Below are 20,425 nucleotides of genomic sequence, written 5' to 3' on the forward strand. Positions count from 1 at the left end.
CACACATCCCCATTTACAGTCATAGAGGTATTGTGTGGTTTAATTTTTCAATGGTATTATTCCCTCCCTTGGTGCCTGGTACTTACAATATACATGGGTGGGGAGGGGAGTGACATAAGCTTTTTTTCTTCTTTTCAATCAGCAGTTTCCTCCTGCTTCTTTTTGTATTCCAAGTTCAATTCGTATCAGGATTGGAATCCGGCACCATGAGTCTTCATTTGTAAATTCATGGATATCTTTCAGCCTATTCTATATTTCCCCTGTCCTTAATATGCCTAATCTGGTTATTGCAGTGATAGTCCTAGGCCATAGCCCAGGACTCTTCTCAGAACCCTATAATCATGGGCCCTGAATCTGGCCATTAGGTATCCTTTTAATCAATGACCATAACTTCCTCCCCACTGGGGATTTTGATCTCTGCCTCAATAGCATTCCTAGCCTCAGCTGATCTAGGGAGCGAAAGACCTGACATACAGATTGAACTTAAAATCTTTTACATGCCAGTGCATAGCATTTGCCATCTGATCCACCAGGCTGGCTCCATTGATGGCTATTGTTGATGGCTATTGTTGATGAGGTGTTGTGTTGCAGGGATCATGGGAAGTCTGACTTTTTGGTCTAGTTAGATTCGTCTAGTGCATTTGATTTGGTGAATAGATCAGTGCAGCTAAGTGGGTTTAGGGGGGTGGTGATTGGATTGCCTCCTTCCTGTGGGCAAGTTCTTTCAAGGTGACAGGAGTCGGTTGACTATTGCATATGAGCTAGGTTATGGGGTTCCACTGGGTTCATCATTATTGCCACTATTGCTTAACATCTTTATGCCCTTGAGGGGGGCCTTATACACTATTTAGGCTTTATGGCTTATGTACATGAGAATGATGTTCAGCTGGACATGATCTTGCATCTAAGATAGAGTTTTTGAATAGAAGCTTTAATGTATTTTCAAATTGGCTTCTAGAAGTCACAGCCTTGAACACAGGTAAAAAAACAGAGATTCAGTTTGTAAGTTTCCCTGCCATCGCATCTTAAGATCAACTGTGTATTTGATCTAGAATCCTACATTTCAGTAATGGTCCAGAAAGCTTTTTTAAAGCTCAGTCAAAAGCTTTGCCCATTATTGAGTGAATCAGCCTTTAAAACAGTTATTCGGGTGTTGAATATGTCTTTGCTGGACTATTGTAACAGTCTCTTTGTGAGACTTTCAAGCAAAAGTATACAGCATCTGCAAGTATTCAGAATATGGCTACAAGGATAATTTTTAACTGTTACAAAGAGATAGCATAACATTTCCACTAAGCTGCTTGCACTGACTGCAATTGACAGCTTAAGTGGGATTTAAGATGTTAGCTATGATCTTTGGATTATGAGAGGTGCTGGGTCTATATATCTGCACAGATGACTAAATTGGTATACAATAGGATGTAGCTTATGCTTGCCTCAAGATGTCCTGCTGTAGAGTCCTGCCAGGCAGGAGGTGTGGGAAGTGATATACTGAAAGAGATCTTTTTAGATGGCGGGCCTTGAGTTATGGAATTCTGGCTCATTAGACATTAACTAAACTAAGAGACAGAAACTTTTAAACCAGTACATGGGCACACATGTGTGTGGTGTGCATTCATCGGCCCGCACCCAGGGACATAGCTATTTTATAACATACTCATGTATATGCATGCATGTTATAAAATAGCCTGCTCACATGCATGTGTGTGCAAATTTAAGTGGACATGTGCCTATGCGCTCAAATACTGCTTCTACCGCATAAGTGGGGGGATTTTAAAAGACACTCGCACCAACGCCATTTGCAGTTTGCCCAGTTTTCCCAGGTAAGGACTAGGACTTCTAAACCCCACCACTCTGTCTATTAATCTTTATTTTATAACTTACACATCATCCATGGCAGAAGTAAAGTTACGTGGCAAGAGAGCTCGGCACACACCTGTGTGCGTAAGTATTTCTGCATTAATTTCAAGTTAAATTGCAGGATCGCCCATGTCCCACCTAGCCCATACCCATACCCCACCCCTCTTTGTGAATTTTTCATTTGTGCGCGTAGCGGCAAGTACGTGTCTAGCCAAGCAGCTTTAAAATCCGCTCGGTGCGCACCAGCCCAACTTGTGCACATATCTCCCGGTTTTGGCATGCGCCAGGCTTTTAAAATTCACCTTACAGTCTTTAAGAAAAAAGGTAAAAACTCTGATTATTCCCAGCAGATAAATTAGTGATGGGATTAGCAGTTTAGCTGAGATTTGGTCTCTCTGTGTTATTATTTAGGAGAGTTGTGGGTGGATCCTTGGACCGGTGGCAGATGAACACGCCCCCGGGGGAAGATCCCGAGAAGGACCACCGGTCAGGCTCAGAGTTAGGAGACAGACACACACTAATTCTTTTATTAGACAGTATTCTGAACCACCAGAGGCGGCAGTAGTGAGCTGGAATGCCTGGCTGGGCTGTAGTCCCTCACATACTGGAACAGCGATCCCTGGAGGCTGAGCTGTAGAGAAACTGAAATATAGTGAGTAGGCAGGGTATGCAGGGTTCATGGACAGAACCTGATGGTAACACTCACACAATGTCTCATAGAAGCCCAGGAGCTGGAATGAAGTAGGCCCTCAAGGAGCGAGTACCTGGTTCCAGGGAAAGCTCTGAGAGAGAGATGGTAACTCACAGATGTGGTAGGCAGCGATGGCTTCCAGGCAGAAGTGAATTCCGAAGAAGTCCGGGAACGAAGGCCCTCGAGGAGCGAGTACCGGTTCCAGACTGCAATCTACAAAGTAAGAGAGAACGAGGCCCCCGAGGAGCGGGTACCCATGGTTAGTCCGAGGAGGCAAAGTAGCGTAGATAGAATGAATCCTTATCCTTGCTAACTCGAGTTGTTAGCAATTCAGAGACCTTTAAATATCTGAAGCGGATGACGTCATCTCAGGGGGATGCCCCTGAGGTTCGCGCCAATTCTGGTACTTGAGGTGGGACCACGCTGCGCGTGTGCCCCTGGGCATCAGGACAACATGGCGGATTGCAGCGTCAGGCCCGTCCGGGGACACCGAACAAGGATGGCCAAAAGACACCGTAGCAGCCAGCCTTCCATCAACCCCGGAGGGAGTCGCCAATGCGGTAAGATGGGTGGAGTGGAGACGTCGGGCAGTGAAGGTCGCAACACTCTGATAGAAAAGGTTTGGCAGCTAAATGATAATGTGACGCTGGGGGATTGTTGGTGTGGTCTTTTTGTCTAGGTTGGGTGAGGTGGGGTTGGGGTTGAGGGTGTGTATATGTTTCTGGATTGTGTAGGGGGGGATGGGATTGGAGGTTTATGCTTTTTTTTAGCTAGGATGGGAGGGTTGGGTGGGGTATTTTGGTGAATAGTTTCCATTTATTTCAATGACTTTGTAAGTATTGTATGCTTTTATAATGTTGTATAATGCTACGGGCAGGTCTGTGCCTGGTATACCTGTATATAAGTAATATATACAATGAAATTAAACTAAGCTTTAATGTTATATACATCATTTTACCAAAAAGGGACTTGGATGGAAGTAAATTTACTGCAGAAAATGAACAGCATCCTTAATTTTCATTTCATTGCTTGATGGCCACTGCTTAAACAATAGGCTCAAATTAGACACAGCATTTTAAGAAATTGCCAGCTCATGTTAGGCTAGTCAGTAAGGAGTCACCGCATAATTACAGTATTTGCCTTAATTTAAGCCCCGCTTTCAGGCACTATTTCTAGATGACATTAAGTACAATCTATCATCCCTTCTTTTCAGCATTTTAAGGAAGCTTTGAAAGCAATACTAAAAAAAATATGTAAAAATAATTAGCGAGGGTAATCTAATCCTTTATTGGGGGGATATGCTTTCTAGGCTAGTAGTGCTTTCTTCAGACAAAAATGGCTATATATAATGCCTGGACAATACAAATACAGTTAGAAAGTTTTTAAATTCAAAGGCATGTGTGGAATAGCTGAGCAAACTTTCTAGGCTAGAGATATATGCCAAACTGACTCCAGCCTTCTTTCTTAAAGATTACACTTTATTTATACACTTTATTTATAACAAAACCAACATTCACAACACGCAAACTGCTTACCTACACAAATATAATTTACATAGTATTCACTTTAGAACAGAAATGTGACAGGAGCTGCCTTCTCCTGGAGATGCAGGGCCTGTCTGTTCCCAGCTGGGCTCACACCCTTATACCTGTTTAGCAGCGACCTGCCCACAGAGCTCTCTCTCTCTCTGGCTTTTAAAGTAGACCAGGCTAGATATTTGGTCCCGCATAAGTTAAGGAGGGTTTATAGGGACACTCAGCTCGAATCTGTGGGGCGAGTATCCCTACTCACCCTGGATTTCTTCCAGGGAAGTAACTTTTCACTCCCATGTGCTTTTTCTGGCCTCTTGCCAGTTAAATTCAGGATAGGGGCTACAGGGTCATGATCTCCCTCTCTTACTAGGGTTATTCTTAACCAATGCCCAATTACCACAACCATCCACTGTACTCTTTACTCAGTATCCACACATAAAGGTGAATTTTAAAAGCCCAGAGCATACCAAAACTGGAAGATATGCACACAAGTCAGGCCAGCACACGTTGTGTGGATATTAAAAGGCACCCGTGTATGCGCATATCTTCTGCTACACGCACAAAAAATGTTCTCATAAAAAGGACAGGGCATCAGGGTCCCCTAGCACATAACTTTACTTCTGCTATGGATGGCGTGTAAGTCATAAAATTAAAAAAAATGCAAATATCAGCGGGATTTTAAGGGTCGGAGCTAACAGAGAAGAAGGAAGGCTATTTAAGTAGGGGGTTAGGAAGTCCTATCCCTTATCTGGGCAAACTGGGAATGAACTAGGATAACTGGTAATTGCCTTGGCACACGTGTCTATTAAAATCCCACCACTTATATGATGGAAGTGGCATTTGCACGCATAAGTGTGCATGAATGATATAAAATGACATGAGCTGGCAAATGCGTGCACATATGCGCCCATGTGTACCATTCCTGTCTTTATATGAGTCCATCTGCAGCTCTGAGCTGCAATCCTCCTTGCGAGGCACTTCGGTTCTGGCCCCCTTTCTGCAAGGACTCTTTTGTCTCTGCTTGAGTTCTCCAGTTGTGGTTTCCCTTCCCCTTGCTCTATAACCTGTATTTCCTCAACTCTCAATGTTGCAGGCTTCATATTTTTTCCAATTTTTACCATAGTGAATTTTGATTCCTCTGTGCCTTATTCATTTGCAGCACATCCCTCTGGTCATTCTGAAGCATCTCCATCTGGCCACTCTGCAGTGCCTTTATCTGGTTTCTCTATGTTGCTTTCCATAGGCCAGTCTGTGCTTCCTCCTTTAGGTCAGTTTACAAAGCTCCACCATGAGCTCCCTCGCTTATAAAGCACAGTCACTGCAGGTTCATTCACATGGATTTCATTCTCTTTTATTGTATTCAGATCTGCCTGTTCTTGCCATTTTGGCTCTTCTCCAGAATTTCTTGTAGCACTGTGCACAGGCTGCCTTCTGGCCCCAGCATATTTGCTATCATCTTTCTTTGAACTTATTTCTCTCTCTGGCCCCATCTCTGGCAGGCTTGTAGTTTTTAGCAATTCCTTCTTTAGCATAGTGTTCTTTCTGGCGAGTTGCCCCAGATCACTCTCCATTTGGGCAATCTCTACCGCAATCCCATGTATTTCAGGCACCAGCTGTAGCCATTTACTTCTCTGTTTGGCCTGGATTTCTGGGTTTGGGTTTTCCAGCTCCACTAGCTTGACTGGCTTTTCTGGCTGCATCATATCTTCACTTGTTTTTATAGCCTCTGGTTCTCTCTCAACTCCTGCTCTTGAGAGGGGGAAACTGCTGCCGTACAAAAGTACATGGCCATTCATTTCTTTCAAGCAAGCACTCTGACAGGAGAACTTTTCTTCAAAGGCCACATCCTATTCAAAAACACATATGAACAAACGGTTCCTTTTTCTTTCTCTGAGAGGAAAGGGAAAAAACCCTGCTTGTCCAGTACTGACTCACTTTACAGACCCTGTCTAGCCAGGCAGAGCTACTCTTCATCCCTGCAATAATGCTTTTAAAGCTACATTTTCCTTCAGCCTCCAGACCAAAATTATCTGTATAAAGCAAAGATTTTTCAGCTGTTTGGCTTCTGTGCTGTCCTTGAACCAGAGTATTTTAATCTTCTCAGTGCTCTTGCACACACTTAGCAGCACTGCTTCCTCTGGGCAGGAATCACACAACAAACTTAATTTTCTTCTCTAGTCTCGTTTCCTCTTTTTGGAGGCTTGGGTTTCTCCCTGCGCAGCTGCTTAGAGTAGAAATCCTTGAACTGACACCATTTGTGGAATAGTTGAATAAACTTTCCTGGCTGGAGACATATGCCACACTGACTCCAACCTTCTTTCTTAAATATTCTACTTTATTTATAACATACCCAGCATTCATAACATGCAACCTGCATACCTACATCAGTATAACTTACACAGCATTCACTTTAGGACAGAGATGTATCAGTAGCTGCCTTCTCTTGGAGATGCAAAGGACACTCCTTCACAGCGTGAAATGAATGTGTTGAAATAGTACATGTTTTGCCCAAGAATTTAATTTCCTGTAAATTCATAAAGGGAAATATTTTCTCAGGAAAAAAAATGTGCAAAAAAGCACTGTGGGATCTTTTTTCCAATTCTTTAATTAGGTATGTTTGGGCACCTACATCTTAAATATTTTATTTTACATACAGTATTAAGAAAGATTAAGGCAGGGAATTGGAATCCCTAATCTATGACCTATAGTCACATCCAGCCCCACAGCCAAATTTAATCCAGCTCATTGGAAAAGAAGGAGAAGTAGGTTAGATACAGCTCTTGGCAGTAGGAAGAGGAACCATGGGAATGCATTTTCTGTTCTGACACTAACTACCTATACTGGCACCTTGAGCATGTGCATAAAATCTCAGCATGACACTTCCTCTTGCGGATGATCTTGCAAAATATAAGATAACATCAAGAAAAAATTCTATTCCTCAATTTTTGCATATGTTCAAGATGCCAATATGGGTAGTCGATATCTGAGTGGGCGGAAGTGTTCCCAAACTGCACATGGTAGAAGAGGACCCCTGTGGTGGTGCCACGAATGCTGAAGTGCCAGTGGAGTTCCCAACCCTTGCAGGAAGAAGAGGAAGCCAGGAGAAGAGGTAAGAGGATAGGAGAAGGGGGGGGGGGGGGGGGAGAGAGGGGAAAGCTATGTGAGGGGAAGGGAAGGGGAAGGAAGAGAGAGAAAGGACAAGAAGGGAAAGGGAGGAGTGGAGAAAAGGGGTGAGAAAGGGGAGGGCATTAGATAGCAAGAGTATATGGAAGTGTGTAGAACTCTGCCCTATGGCCTCCCCTCTTCCCCAGCATTTCGAATCATCTAAAGACCAGGCTACAAGGGAGACCCCCTCCCCTCACTTATGAAAACTCCAAGGGAGACACACCCTCCCCCCTTTCAGTAATTTGAAGTGTTGCATGCATCTATTTGTTTAAAAGATCTGCAGGCTCCTGGATTAAGGACACCACTGAGCAGAGGTTAAGCAGATTCCTAAGGGAGATTGTATTTCTCAAGGTTGCAGCTGTACAGCTCTGGGCTCAAAACTCTAAAATGTACTTCAACTCCAGTTATGGAATCATTTTTTAAAGACATAAACCTTTGTATCCATTCTAAAAAAGAACCCCAACAGATGAAATGCAGTGAAGAGTGAATTGTTATAATTATATTTCTTGGTTCTGCTAGCAGACCAACTTGACAGAATCACGATTGCTGATCTATTGTTATCCTCTTTTTTAATGTGTTGCTTATCAGAATTTCTTAAGTCCTCAGATACACTGAAAACACGTTTATATTTACAGTATAACAAGCACTGCATTACTAAAGTAGGAGTGTAGAACAAAAAAAGAAAATTCCAGTCTGTTCTTACAATTTATTACACTGCTGCCTAAACACATTTACATTGTTACGACACGTTAGAATGAAAACAATAAATGACCAGTCAGCAGTAAGTTACAGCAACATATCAAGGATTCAGAACACAAAGAGCTTCAGCATAGTAGATAGTGACATTTTTATAGAGACCTCAACAGCGAAAATCTAAAATCTATTTGAAGCTGTCAATGAATGAAAAATGTAAATTGCATTAATAATTGGAACTGGATGATTCATTAAACTAATCAGTTCCAAGAAAGTCAAGGACCTCTTTTTTATTCTGAATATAAATGATTTTCTCACCAGCCTCTACATTGATTTATTTTATACAGAGTAGTAAATTACAAGCCATAAAATCTTGGCATCATCAAACAACAGTGGAGTGTGATTTTTTCTTTTTCGTTATACTTTGGGAAAGTAATCAAATTCAGGGATTGAAATAAACTTGCATGGCTCCTTTTCTTTTGTATGTAGGTTATAGTACTTCCAGTTAGTACAATTTGTCAAATATTTGTGAGTATAACCTGATCAACAGACTTATGTACTAAAGGTTTCTTCTATTTTGCTTGGTTCACAGGGTCCAATGCCTCCTAAAATTGCCTATCTTAGACAAGGTAACTAAAACTGACAAAGTTATTTCACCTATACTCATGGTTTGTATGGAAATCTTTATTTTTTAAAGGATCAGTCATATTTTATGTAGGGCCCCACTGAGATTCTCATGAACATATGGCCTAGTAGCAAGACTATATATTTAGAGAAGGATAAAGGAATATATATATATACTTATGCCACAGCACAACCATGTGAAGCTACTATAATAATTGCTTCCTGTGATTTTATAAGGCAATGACCTCTAGAGGAATTGTGGATTTTTGTGTTGAAAATCTAAGAGAGAGGAATGTTTCTCTTCAGTTCCCGTTTATTGGGAGAAATCCTAGGCCCAATTCAGTGGAACATGGATTTGTTTATTTATTTTTTATTGATTAATTGATTGATTTTAAAAGCTTATTGTCAGCAAATGTTGCGCTTGGACGTGGACCCTTGTCCTGGAGCAGTGTAGAACAGCTTCTGGTCGGACCCAGGAAGCACCTGCCACTAGGTGGAGCACAGGAGGAGATAGAGGCTAGCTGGAGCTTCACCACTGGAAGCCCGCGGTCCCTTCGCGTGGAGCCCTTGGGGAGAAGAATCACAAAAAGCTGAAAGTTTTGTATTTCATAAATATCGATTTTATAAAAATGGCAAAGTACCATAATGAAGAGATGGTGGGATGGGAGAATATAGCTGAAGTGGAAGAATAGTGGGCTAAATTTAAAAGGGCAACAAATCTAAGGAAATAAGAGCAGGAAGAAAAGGAAATCAATATGGTTTCCAATGTGATGAAAAAGTAAAGACCAAAAGATTAGCTTTCATAAAGTACAAAGGATTTCAAAAAGTTAAACACAGGGGAGAATATTTGGCAAAGCTGAGAGAGACAAAGAAAGAAATCAGGTTGTGATAAGCATGAGCAAAAGAAAAGATTGCTAAAGAGGTGAAACAAGGCGACAAACCTTTTCCAGGTATATCAGAGAAAGGAGGATGGCCAGAGGTAGAATTGTAAGATTAAAAGCCAAAGGGAAGCAAAGTTTGAAGGACAAAGAGAAACTAGAATACTAAACAAATACTTCAGTTCTGTATTCACTGAAAAAGACCTTGAAGAAGGATCGCTGATGATTCACAAGGGTATGAATAGGATAGATAGCATACTATTCACAGAAGAGGGTGTTTGGATGGAATTTCCAAACCTATAGGTGGACAAAGCTATGGGACCAGATGAGCTGCATCCAAGGATACTAAGGGATCTCAGAGAGGTTCTGGCAGACAAGCTGAAGATTGTGTTCAAAAGATCTCTGGAGACAGGTGTAGTGCCACAGGATTGGAGAAGGGCAGTTGGTGTCCCTCTTCATGAAAATGATGGCTGGAAGCTACAGACCAGTAAGTTTTACCACAGTGGTGGGAAAATTATTGTTGACACTTCTGAAGAAAAGTACAGTGAACTACCTACAATCTAATGGGTTGCAAGAACCCAGGTGGCATGGTTTTACCAGAGGCTTGTCACACAAATCTGATTGATTTTTTTTCATTTGGGTAACTAGAGAATTAGATCAAGGGCAGGTAATGGATGTGGTTTACTTGGTATTCAGCAAAGCTTTTGATACTGTCCCATGTAGGAGGCTCATGAATAAACTGAGCACTTGGAGATGGGTTCCAAAGAGGTAGACTGGATTAGAAACTGGCTGAATGATAGGTGACAGAGGGTAGTGGTAAATAGAATTCACTCAGAGGAATGTGAGCTGATTAGTGGGGTGCCTCAGATATCAGACTTGGAGCTGATTCTTTTCAAAATATTTATGAGCAATATTGCAGAAAGGTTAGAAGGAAAAGTTTGTTTTCATATGACACACAGATATGCAACAGAATGAACAAGCATGAGAGAGCAGTCAGAATGCAAAGTGGGGTAAAAAAAAGCTTGAGGACTGGTCAAAGGCTTGGAAGTTAAAATTCAATGCAAAAAAGTGCAGGGTCATGTATTTGGGAGGCAAAAATATATGATGGGGGAAGATGATGATGAATACTGATCAGGAAACAGACCTCAGTGTGATAGAGACTGATGATCTTAAGGTGGCAAACCATGTGAGAAAATGGTGGCTAGAACCAGAGGAATGCTTGGCTGCATAGAGGCATAACCAGTAGAAGAAAGAAGTTGAGGCTTCACTTAAGAGTTCTGAAGGTTGTATCTCAAAAAGAAGAGCTAGGCTAGAGGCAGTCCAGAGAAAGGCAACCAAAATGGGGGGGTCACAGTTTGAAGATGCAAGGAAGTAGATTCAGAAACAATATCAGAAAATATTTCTTTAACCCTAAACAGAAGGAACAGGGGTAACCTACATGAAGTGGCAGTTACAACTCTAAACAGAAGGTATGAGGTAACCTTTAAGGAGCAGTAGATACAACCCAAAACACATTGCTAGGCAGACTAGATGAACCATTTGAAGAGAGATACCACTAGTGGATCATCAGCACCAGCCACTGGAATCTCTCCATAATCTAAGTCCCTTCCATCTAGACTCCCATATCCTTACTACAGAAAATCTGACTCAGAAACCCCCAAAACACTCATCTTGCCCCAATTCAACTTCCCTCCTGTGCCTCTTAACCAGCCTAGAAGTTCTGAGATGTGGTTGCAGATACAATAGCTGGGAAGGCAGCTACCACTAAGGGAGACCCCTAATTCAGATGAAAAGGCTGATGAAGCAATAACATAACATGATTAGAAAAGATGGCATTGTTATTCCATTGCCCGTCTCCACAGGCGCCATCGACTCGATCCTCACCGAAGCATCAACATGAATCCGAGGCCGAAGACTCCCAATCACTGTCCCAGTCCTCAGCGTCTACATCATCGATGCCGGATTCTGGAAAAGTGAAGCGCCGAGAGAAGCACTGACACAAATATCGACGGCCGGTGCCTTCCGCTTCCGCTTCCGCTACATCGGTGGATCCATCAGCTGAACCACCGATGAAGAAGACCCAGGCCGAGCTGCGTCCCATGCCCTCGAAGCTGGATACACCGAAGCATTCCGCGCCTTCGGTAGAAGGGGCTACCGAGACTCTACCGGGACCGGTGGACCCTCCGGTACTGCCCATGATGCCTCCCACTCCGGACCTGGGGCTCACCACCCCAGTGCTCTGAGAGGAATTGCACTGGATGGTGCAAAAGGCTGTGGTCCAGGCAATCCAAGGCCTCCCGCGACCACCGACACCAGTGCCGGTGTCTGTGCAGGAACCGGCACCGATGCCTCCGATGCTGCTGCCTCTCCTAGACAAGCTAGATCTGCTCCTCGGTGCCCTGCCAGGGGCACCAAGAAAATCACCGTTACCGATGATTCCATCAATACCCATCCCGCTTTCATCAGGAGAAGAGGACATGTCGATGACGAAGCCTGTTCCAGGACTGTCGGGACTTTCACCATCGGGGCCACTGGTTAAGTCCCCGATGTCATCGGTGCCCATGCATCCGGTGCCAGATCTCAATTTTTCGATGCCGAGACCAGGTCCATTGATGCCAGCACTAATTCCATTCAAACCTCACCCTCGGGCTGAAGAACATCCACTTGGACCACTGAGGGATGCAGGAGATCAACCCTATGATCCCTGGATGGATGATTCGACAGATTCCCAGGATTCAACAGAAGTTCCGTCAGAACCGTCTCCTCCAGATGAAAGACTCAAGTCTCCACCGGAAGATCTTTCCTTTATTAGTTTTATAAAGGAGATGGCAGAGACTATCCCGTTCCAACTGCAAACAGAAGAGGATTCCAGGCATAAAATGCTAGAAGTACTGCAATTCCTGGATCCCCCAAAGACAATCATGTCCGTCCCGGTTCATGAGGTGCTGCAGGATCTAATGCATCGCAACTGGGAGCAACCTGGCTCGGTTCCTCCAGTGAACCGTAAGACGGACGCTATTTATCTGGTCCAGCCTTCCCCGGGGTTTCAGAAGATGCAGTTAGCTCATCAGTCGGTGGTGGTGAAGCCCGCCCAAAAGAAGGCCAAGCGTCCAAAACCCCATTCCTCGGCGCCACCTGGGAAGGAGCAGAAATTCCTCAATGCTTTAGGCCGCAGGATTTTTCATGGGGCCATACTTATCTCGCGTATTGTGTCATATCAATTATATATGACACAGTACAAGCGTAACCTGTTTAAACAACTACAGGATTTTGGGCAGTCCCTTCCAAAACAGCTTCAAGACCAGCTGAATTCCATACTATAGAAGGGATTTGACACGGGAAATCATGAGGTCTGCTCAGCATATGATGTCTTCGACACAGCATCCTGTTTATCTGCGGATGGCATTAGTGCCCGCAGTTGGGCTTGGCTGAAGTCCTCTGATTTCCGTCCTGAAGAACAGGATCATTTGGCTGACCTTCCATGCATAGGGGATAACCTGTTTGGAGATAAAATCCAAGAGATGGTGGCCCAGCTGAAGGACCATAGTGAAACGCTTTGGCAGCTCTCGGCAGCCCTGGCGGATCTTTCCACTCCATCCAAATGCCAATTCCGGCGTGACACTAAACGGACGGCTTACAGGACCCGTAAATATTATCCACTGGTGTCTCGGGCTTGCCCGTCCCGGCCTTTCCAGCCTCGAGCTCAGAAAGCTCAAGCTGCTTCCCAACCTGCTCCTTCAGCGGGATTTGACTTCAGACTTCAGAGCAAAGACCATCCTCCTTACCCAATTTACCTGTGTGCGGCCACCTATGCCGCTTCTCCACCAAGTGGCTAAACATCACCACCGACCACTGGGTGCAAGCAGTTGTCACTCAAGGCTACCATCTGAATTTCCTCTCCATCCCGTCAGATACTCCACCTCAGCCGGGGTGGCCCACTTCCGATAACTGTCACCAATTGCAGCAAGAAGTATCCTCCCTGCTGCAAGCAAATGCCATAGAACCAGTTCTTCTTGCCCAAAGAGGACACGGATTCTACTCCCAATACTTTTTAATTCCAAAAAAGACGGGAGGAATTCGCCCGATATAAGACCTACGGGCCTTAAACAAACATCTTCGGAAAGAGAAATTTCGGATGGTAAACTTGGGTTCTTTGCTTCCCCATCTTCAACAGGGGGATTGGCTTTGCTCTCTAGACCTAAAAGATATGTACATGCACATTGCAATTACCCCGTCTCACAGGAAATACCTCCGCTTCCTTGTCGGGAACCAACATTTCCAATACAAGGTCCTTCCATTCGGCCTAGCGTCAGCCCCTCAGGTTTTCACAAAGTGCCAAGCAGTAGTAACTGCATACTTAAGAAGACTGGGCACTCATGTCTATCCTTACCTGGACAACTGGTTGCTGAGGACTCAGTCGTCGGAAGGAGATCTTCACTCCCGCCACCTTACAGTGCAACTACTACTCTCATTGGGATTTCTAATCAATTATCAGAAATATCACCTGATTCCATCTCAGTTCCTCTCCTTTATTGGAGCGGATCTCGACACAATCCAAGCAAGAGCTTTTCTTCCCAAGGACCGAGCTCACACACTGGCGTTGTTGGCGCGGAACATAAGATCTCATCAAACCACGACGGCTCATCTACTAGTCTTGCTGGGGCATATGGCATCCTCAGTCCATGTTACCCCTATGACTCGTCTAGTCATGCGATTCACTCAGTGGACATTAAAGTCCCAGTGGTCACAGGCACATCATCCAATGTCTAACATTGTCCACATCACCAGGTGACTTCGTCTCTCACTGGCATGGTGGATCCTGGAGTCTCATCTACTTCAAGGTCTACCCTTTCAAACTCCAGAACCTCAAATAGTATTGATGACCGATGCTTCCACTCTAGGCTGTGGAGCGCATGTCAACCACCTACAGACTCAGGGAACCTGGTCAGTAGAGGAGTCACAACACCAAATAAATTTTCTGGAGCTCCGAGCGATCAGATTGTCTGTCCAACAAAACAATCCTGATCCAGACGGACAACCAGGTAGCATTGTGGTACATCAACAAACAGGGAGGAACCGGATCCTACCTCCTTTGTCAGGAGGTAGCACAGATTTGGGCTTTTGCTCTATCTCAGGCCATGCTTCTCAGAGCGACCTACCTGGCAGGTGTGGACAATGTTCTAGCGGACAATCTCAGTTGGGAATTTCAGCCCCAAGAGTGGTCCCTCAACCCTGTTGTTGCGGACAGTTTATTCCGGAAGTGGGGGCATCCAACCATCGCCCTATTCATGTCTCTGCAGAATCGCAAGGTGGACAACTTCTGCTCTCTCCATTGCAGTCGCAACATTCCACCTTGAGACACGTTCTCCCTCTCCTGGAGGGAAGGTCTCCTTTATGCCTACCCACCACTTCCTCTCATCAGCAAGACTCTTGTGAAGCTACGTATGGACAGGGGTCTAATGATTCTCATAGCCCCCTACTGGCCACGTCAGCCTTGGTTTCCCATCCTTCGGGATCTCTCTCTATGTCCACAGATTCCTCTAGGTTTGGACCCGTCCCTCATATCTCAGAGGAATGGCCAATTGCACCACCCCAACCTTCAGGCCTTCTCACTGACAGCTTGGATGTTGAAAGGTTGATTCTCCAGCCTCTCAATCTTTCGGAATCTGTATCTCAAGTCCTGGTAGCTTCACGAAAGCCTTCTACTAGAAGGTCTTAGTCGAAATGGAAAAGATTTTCATTATGGTGTACTTCAAAGGAGTTAGATCCTTTTACCTGCCCCACGAATCAGTTTTTAGACTACCTCTGGCAACTCTCGGAGTCGGGTTTACAAGCCTCCTCCATCAGAGTGCATGTCAGTGTGGTGGCCACCTTCCATAGGGGTACAGGGGATGTCTCTATCTCGACACAGCCCCTGGTAGTGCACTTTATGAAGGGCTTGCTTCACCTGAAGCCTCCTCTCCGTCCACCAGCCCCATCTTGGGACCTTAATGTGGTTTTAGCGCAGCTCATGAAACCTCTGTTTGAGCCTCTACATTCCTGCAAACTGAAACATATCACTTGGAAGATCCTTTTCCTTCTGGCATTAACGTCTGCTCGCAGGATCAGTGAGCTACAGGCGCTGGTTACATACCCCCCTTACACAAAATTTCTTCATGATCGGGTGGTCCTTCGCACTCATCCAAAATTTCTACCGAAAGTGGTATCTGAATTTCATTTATATCAATCCATAGTGCTGCCTACTTTCTTTCTGAAGTCCCACTCACTTTCTGCTGAGTGGGCTCTGCATTCCTTGGACTGTAAACATGCGCTTGCCTTTTATTTGGAACGCACTGCAGGCCACAGGAAATCCACCCAGCTCTTTGTGTCCTTTGATAACCTTAAGCTGGGAATGCCGGTTGGAAAGCAGACTCTGTTCTCCTGGTTAGCAGACTGTATCTCCTTCTGCTATCAGCAAGCAGGCCTTCCGCTTCAGGAACGATTTAAAGCACACTCCATTAGGGCTATGGCAATGTCGGTTGCACACCTTTGTTCTGTACTTCTCATTGATATCTGCAAAGCTGCAACCTGGAGTTCTCTTCATACCTTTGCAGCACACTATTGCATAGACAAGGCTGGTACACAAGATTCTATCTTTGGCCAGTCTGTTCTACGCAATCTATTCTGAGTGTAATATCCAACTTCCTTCTACACCCGCTAGGATATTCAGGCTGCCCGTATACCAAAGAATCGCCCCTGTTGTTGGGCCCGTTGCATGTCTTTGGGTGTTTTCGGTACATGCGCGAGTATCCTCAACATGTTATTCACCCACATGTTATTCACCCACATGTGTTATTCACCCACATGTAAGCAGAGTTGCTTACCTGTAACAGGTGTTCTTACAGGACAGCAGGATGTTAGTCCTCATGAAACCCACCCGCCACCCCGCGGAGTTGGGTACACTTGCGATTTATTATGTTATTTTTCGCACGCTCATTTTTGCTATACACAAGACTGAAGGGGAGACCCCCCTGCTGGATGCAGGGTTAATGCCATGCTGGGCATGCCCAGTAGGTGCCAGTCAAAGTTCTAGAAACTTTGACAAAAGTATTCCGTGATTGGCTCCATCAGATGATGTCACCCACATGTGAGGACTAACATCCTGCTGTCCTGGGAGAACACCTGTTACAGGTAAGCAACTCTACTATCTGTCTCTAACACTGGTAGGGAGGCAAAACCTATGTGTCTGAATTGGTCTGGTGGGATGAAAAGGAAATAGCTTTTAATGTAACCACTGGTTACATTTCTGATCATTTTCCCTGACCTTTCTGTAAAAGGCTTTTGTTTTCTCTTCAAATCGATTCTGTCTCTAAATTTCTGTTTTGTCTTTTCATTTTTCTTTACTTGAAAATCCTGCCTTTTTTCTTGTTTTACTTACTGTCCTCTCTTCCATACCCACTGCTTCTACTTTTCATCTTTCCCCTCTTCCCCCTCCCTCTATTTTTCTCTTTCAATTTTCACCACCTTTATTCTCTCTCTGCAAGTCTTCTTCTCCTTTCCTCTGTCTCCCTTCCTCCTGTGGCAAGAGTTCTCTGAGGACTGTTTCACATATGGGGTAGCATCATCCTAACAGCACCAGAAAACATTTTCAGGAGCTTTCCAGGAATTTCTTAGAGATCTCTCTGGGCATGCACAGTAGTTCTCCCACTCTGGCAGCCATGCAGTGTGCCTTAGTTCTGCAGGAGAATAGGAAGTGTTTGTGTAACTGAACTGCTGTCTTCTGAGAACATCTGTTACAGGTAAGCAATTTAATTTTCTCTGAAGACAAGCAGTTCAATGTAGTCCATCATGATCTTAGCTAAGGGCTGTCTTGAACAACAAATAAAATGGAAAGCAGTAAAAAGATCCATCAACAGGGCAGTATAACTATTTTAGGCAGGTACAAACTCCTTTTTTTAACAGGAAGATAGTCCTAAATTAAAGACAGAACGGTGTGGGTGGGGGTGGGGGTGGGGGGGTTGAATTCTAACCCTCAAAAAGACCCTGAAAAATCGACTGCTCAAGTCTGTTATTGTATCAGGAGACAGTATCTAAACAATAACAGGTTGTAAATATGGGGACTGAACTCTATCATAGCCTTGTAAATCTCTTCTGTAGAAGTTGATCTTATATGGACTACAGATACAGCCATGGCCATGGCATTATAGGCCTTCTATGGTCAAACCTGCTTGGGCATAAGTAAAAGATATCCAATCTGCTATCCAATCACTGTTCTTTTCAACAGCACAATTTCAGATTTTTGGGGGGCAACAAGAATCAAGAAGTTGGGTGAACTTTCTAAGGGCTTTAGACAGAAGGTGATGGCTCTCTTACAATCCAAAGTATGTAAGACTCATTTACCTTTCTTGAAATGTGGTCTTTAGAAAAAAGTTGGAAAGACAGTTGACTAATTAAGATGAAAATCCATCATGATCTTAGGCAGAAACTTAGGGTAAGTGCATAGCACTGTTGTATTGAAACAGTGGATAAGTTACTAGATTCTGAAGCTCTAAGATTTTATGGACTGAAGTTACTATCATTAAAAAAGTGATCTTCCAGTTCAGGTACTTTAGTTCAACAAAGGGTGACCATCAGCTGTGTTAAAAAAGATGCTGAGGTCTCATCACATAAGAAGAGGCATAATATCCTTCAAATGAAGCTTTCCACATGAATCTTATAAATAATATATAATTATAATTGGTCTTCTTTCTAGATTATGATAATATGCACCAGTTGCACTTAAATGTATCCTAATAGAGTTAGTTTTGAGTCCAGACTCTGAGACATATGGAAGGTTTTCAAGCAAATTCTGTATGGGATAAGAAAAGGGATATAGTGCCTTGGCTCTACACCAAATAGCAAATCTCTTCCATTTACAATCATATGATCTTCTAGTGGATTTCTTCCTAGAAGCCAGAAGTATATGATACACAAGTTTGGAGAGAGCATAGAAATATATTACATCCAAGCAATGAGGGCAAGGAATTGGAGATTGGGGGAAGCTGATGTTCTTTATAAACATGTGTAGTAACCGCTAGAATGGTTAGAACCAAATATATAATCTCAAATAAAATAGAAAATACTCTTCAAAATATAAGTTCATCTATTTTGCCATTTTGTCTCTATGGTTTGAATGTTTATTGCACATTCATAATCAGAAATAGCCTCTTCCATGGATCCCATCTTGCCACGAACATCTGCTCTGTATTTATATGTCAAAGCATCATTTGGTTGTAATGATAATGCTGTTGAAAAAGAACAAAACAAAAACATAATTCATCAGGGTGATTTAGCTTAGGATTCATTTGTGATTACACATGTATAACAATCTATCCCTGAAATCTGTCATTGAGGTAACATGTTATTGTAGAAAAAGAAACAATACAAACAACAAATTCACATTAATATGACATCAGGAGATACTGTGGGGGAAGCATTCTGAAGCACTGGAAGAGTTAACCAATCAAAATATTGACTGGATGATGTCTACCTTCTATGTATTTCTATGCAAAAGACATTGAAAGTCAAAGACACTAAGATACTTATCTATATTTATGCTGACAGATTTTAAGTTTTTTGGAAAAGGGATTATTTGATGTCTTATTCTTATGAGAAGCTGAGTTTCCATATCTTCATTACAATAAATAAACTAAGAGCGCTCTCAAGTGGCAAAATCAAAAGAAACACTATATGACAATAAAATTCTGAAGAGAATTCAGTAGCAACTATTGATATTTTAAAATAAAATATAATGAAAAAGATTAATTTCAGCTTCCAGAGGCAGAATTTACCTATATAGAGCTACTTCTAGAAACTCTTGATAGAAAAATATGTACGTTGTTTTCCATCATTTATTTCTGTATAACATGCACAGTGTTTCCCAATGAACAGTAAAAAAAAACAAAAAACAGAAATCTGTACAATTAAGCAGAAAGAGAGAATTCTGGTTCACTATGAAGTACTTTCATCTTGCATTTTTCCCTATAAGCCTCTTCTAGTAAGTGCTTATGAGGCCTAAGGAGCACGTGGACATTTTTAATGAAGCAAAACAATAGTTTTAACATAGAAACATAGAATATGATGGCAGATAAGGTCCATTAGGTCCATATAGTGTGTTCAATTTCACTCCAAGTGCAATCAAACACTTCCAGGTGATTTCTGACTCTCCCTTTTACTTTTTGCAATTGGCGATCCTCCCTCTAAACAACTCTTGAAAGGATTGCTGGACTGTCTGTTACGGCTATGGCTGCTGTGCAACCACCTCACCACCAGGGGTCCCTCAAGTGCAGGCTCTCCTGGCTGGCCCAATCCATCTGCTCTATGTCCTGGATGTTCCTTTATAGCCCTGCCTACCCTAGACTCCAGTGCTTCGGCATCAAGCTCGTTTAGGCTCCCTGCTCTAGCCTTCCTTGCCTTGCTGTGTGTGGCCTTCGGGCCTTCTGCCTTGCTTTGTCTTGTTGTGCGTGTGGCCTTCGGGCCTTCTGCCTTGCCTTGCTGTGGGTGTGTGGCCTTCAGGCCTTCTGCCTTGCCTTGCTGCTGTGTGTGGCCTTCAGGCCTTCTGCCTTGCCTTGCTGCTGTGTGTGGCCTTCGGGCCTTCTGCCTTGCCTTGCCTTGCTGTATGTGTGTGGCCTTCGGGCCTTCTGCCTTGCCTTGCTGTGTGTGTGTGTGTGTGCCCTTCGGGCCTTCTGCCCTGCCTTGCCTTGCTGTGTGCGTGTGGCCTTCGGGCCTTCTGCCCTGCCTTGCCTTGCTGTGTGTGTGTGGCCTTCGGGCCTTCTGCCTTGCCTTGCCTTGCTGTGTGTGTGTGGCCTTCGGGCCTTCTGCCTTGCCTTGCCTTGCCTTGCTGTCTGTGTGTGGCCTTCGGGCTCTCTGTCTTGCTATAAGGTTCTTGTGACCCTGCCTGGACATTGACTCTGTTTGCCTGCCGCCTGCCTTGACCCTGCCTGGACATTGACTCTGTTTGCCTG

The 20,425-nt window shown here is 43.8% G+C and overlaps 1 protein-coding gene across 1 annotated transcript in view; it reads right to left on the reverse strand.

The window, feature by feature from the left end:
• Positions 1–7,841: 7,841 nt before the first annotated feature.
• Positions 7,842–20,425, reverse strand: part of TTC6 (tetratricopeptide repeat domain 6) — an 832,741-nt gene continuing 820,157 nt past the window's right edge. Inside the window, exon 32 of the mRNA XM_029598902.1 lies at positions 7,842–18,706. Within this exon, the coding sequence (XP_029454762.1) occupies positions 18,561–18,706 (146 nt within the window). The 3' untranslated portion in view covers positions 7,842–18,560. The remainder of the gene's footprint in view (positions 18,707–20,425) is intronic.

The sequence above is a fragment of the Rhinatrema bivittatum genome, chromosome 4, assembly GCF_901001135.1.
Source record: "Rhinatrema bivittatum chromosome 4, aRhiBiv1.1, whole genome shotgun sequence".
Classification (NCBI taxonomy): Eukaryota; Metazoa; Chordata; class Amphibia; order Gymnophiona; family Rhinatrematidae; genus Rhinatrema; species Rhinatrema bivittatum.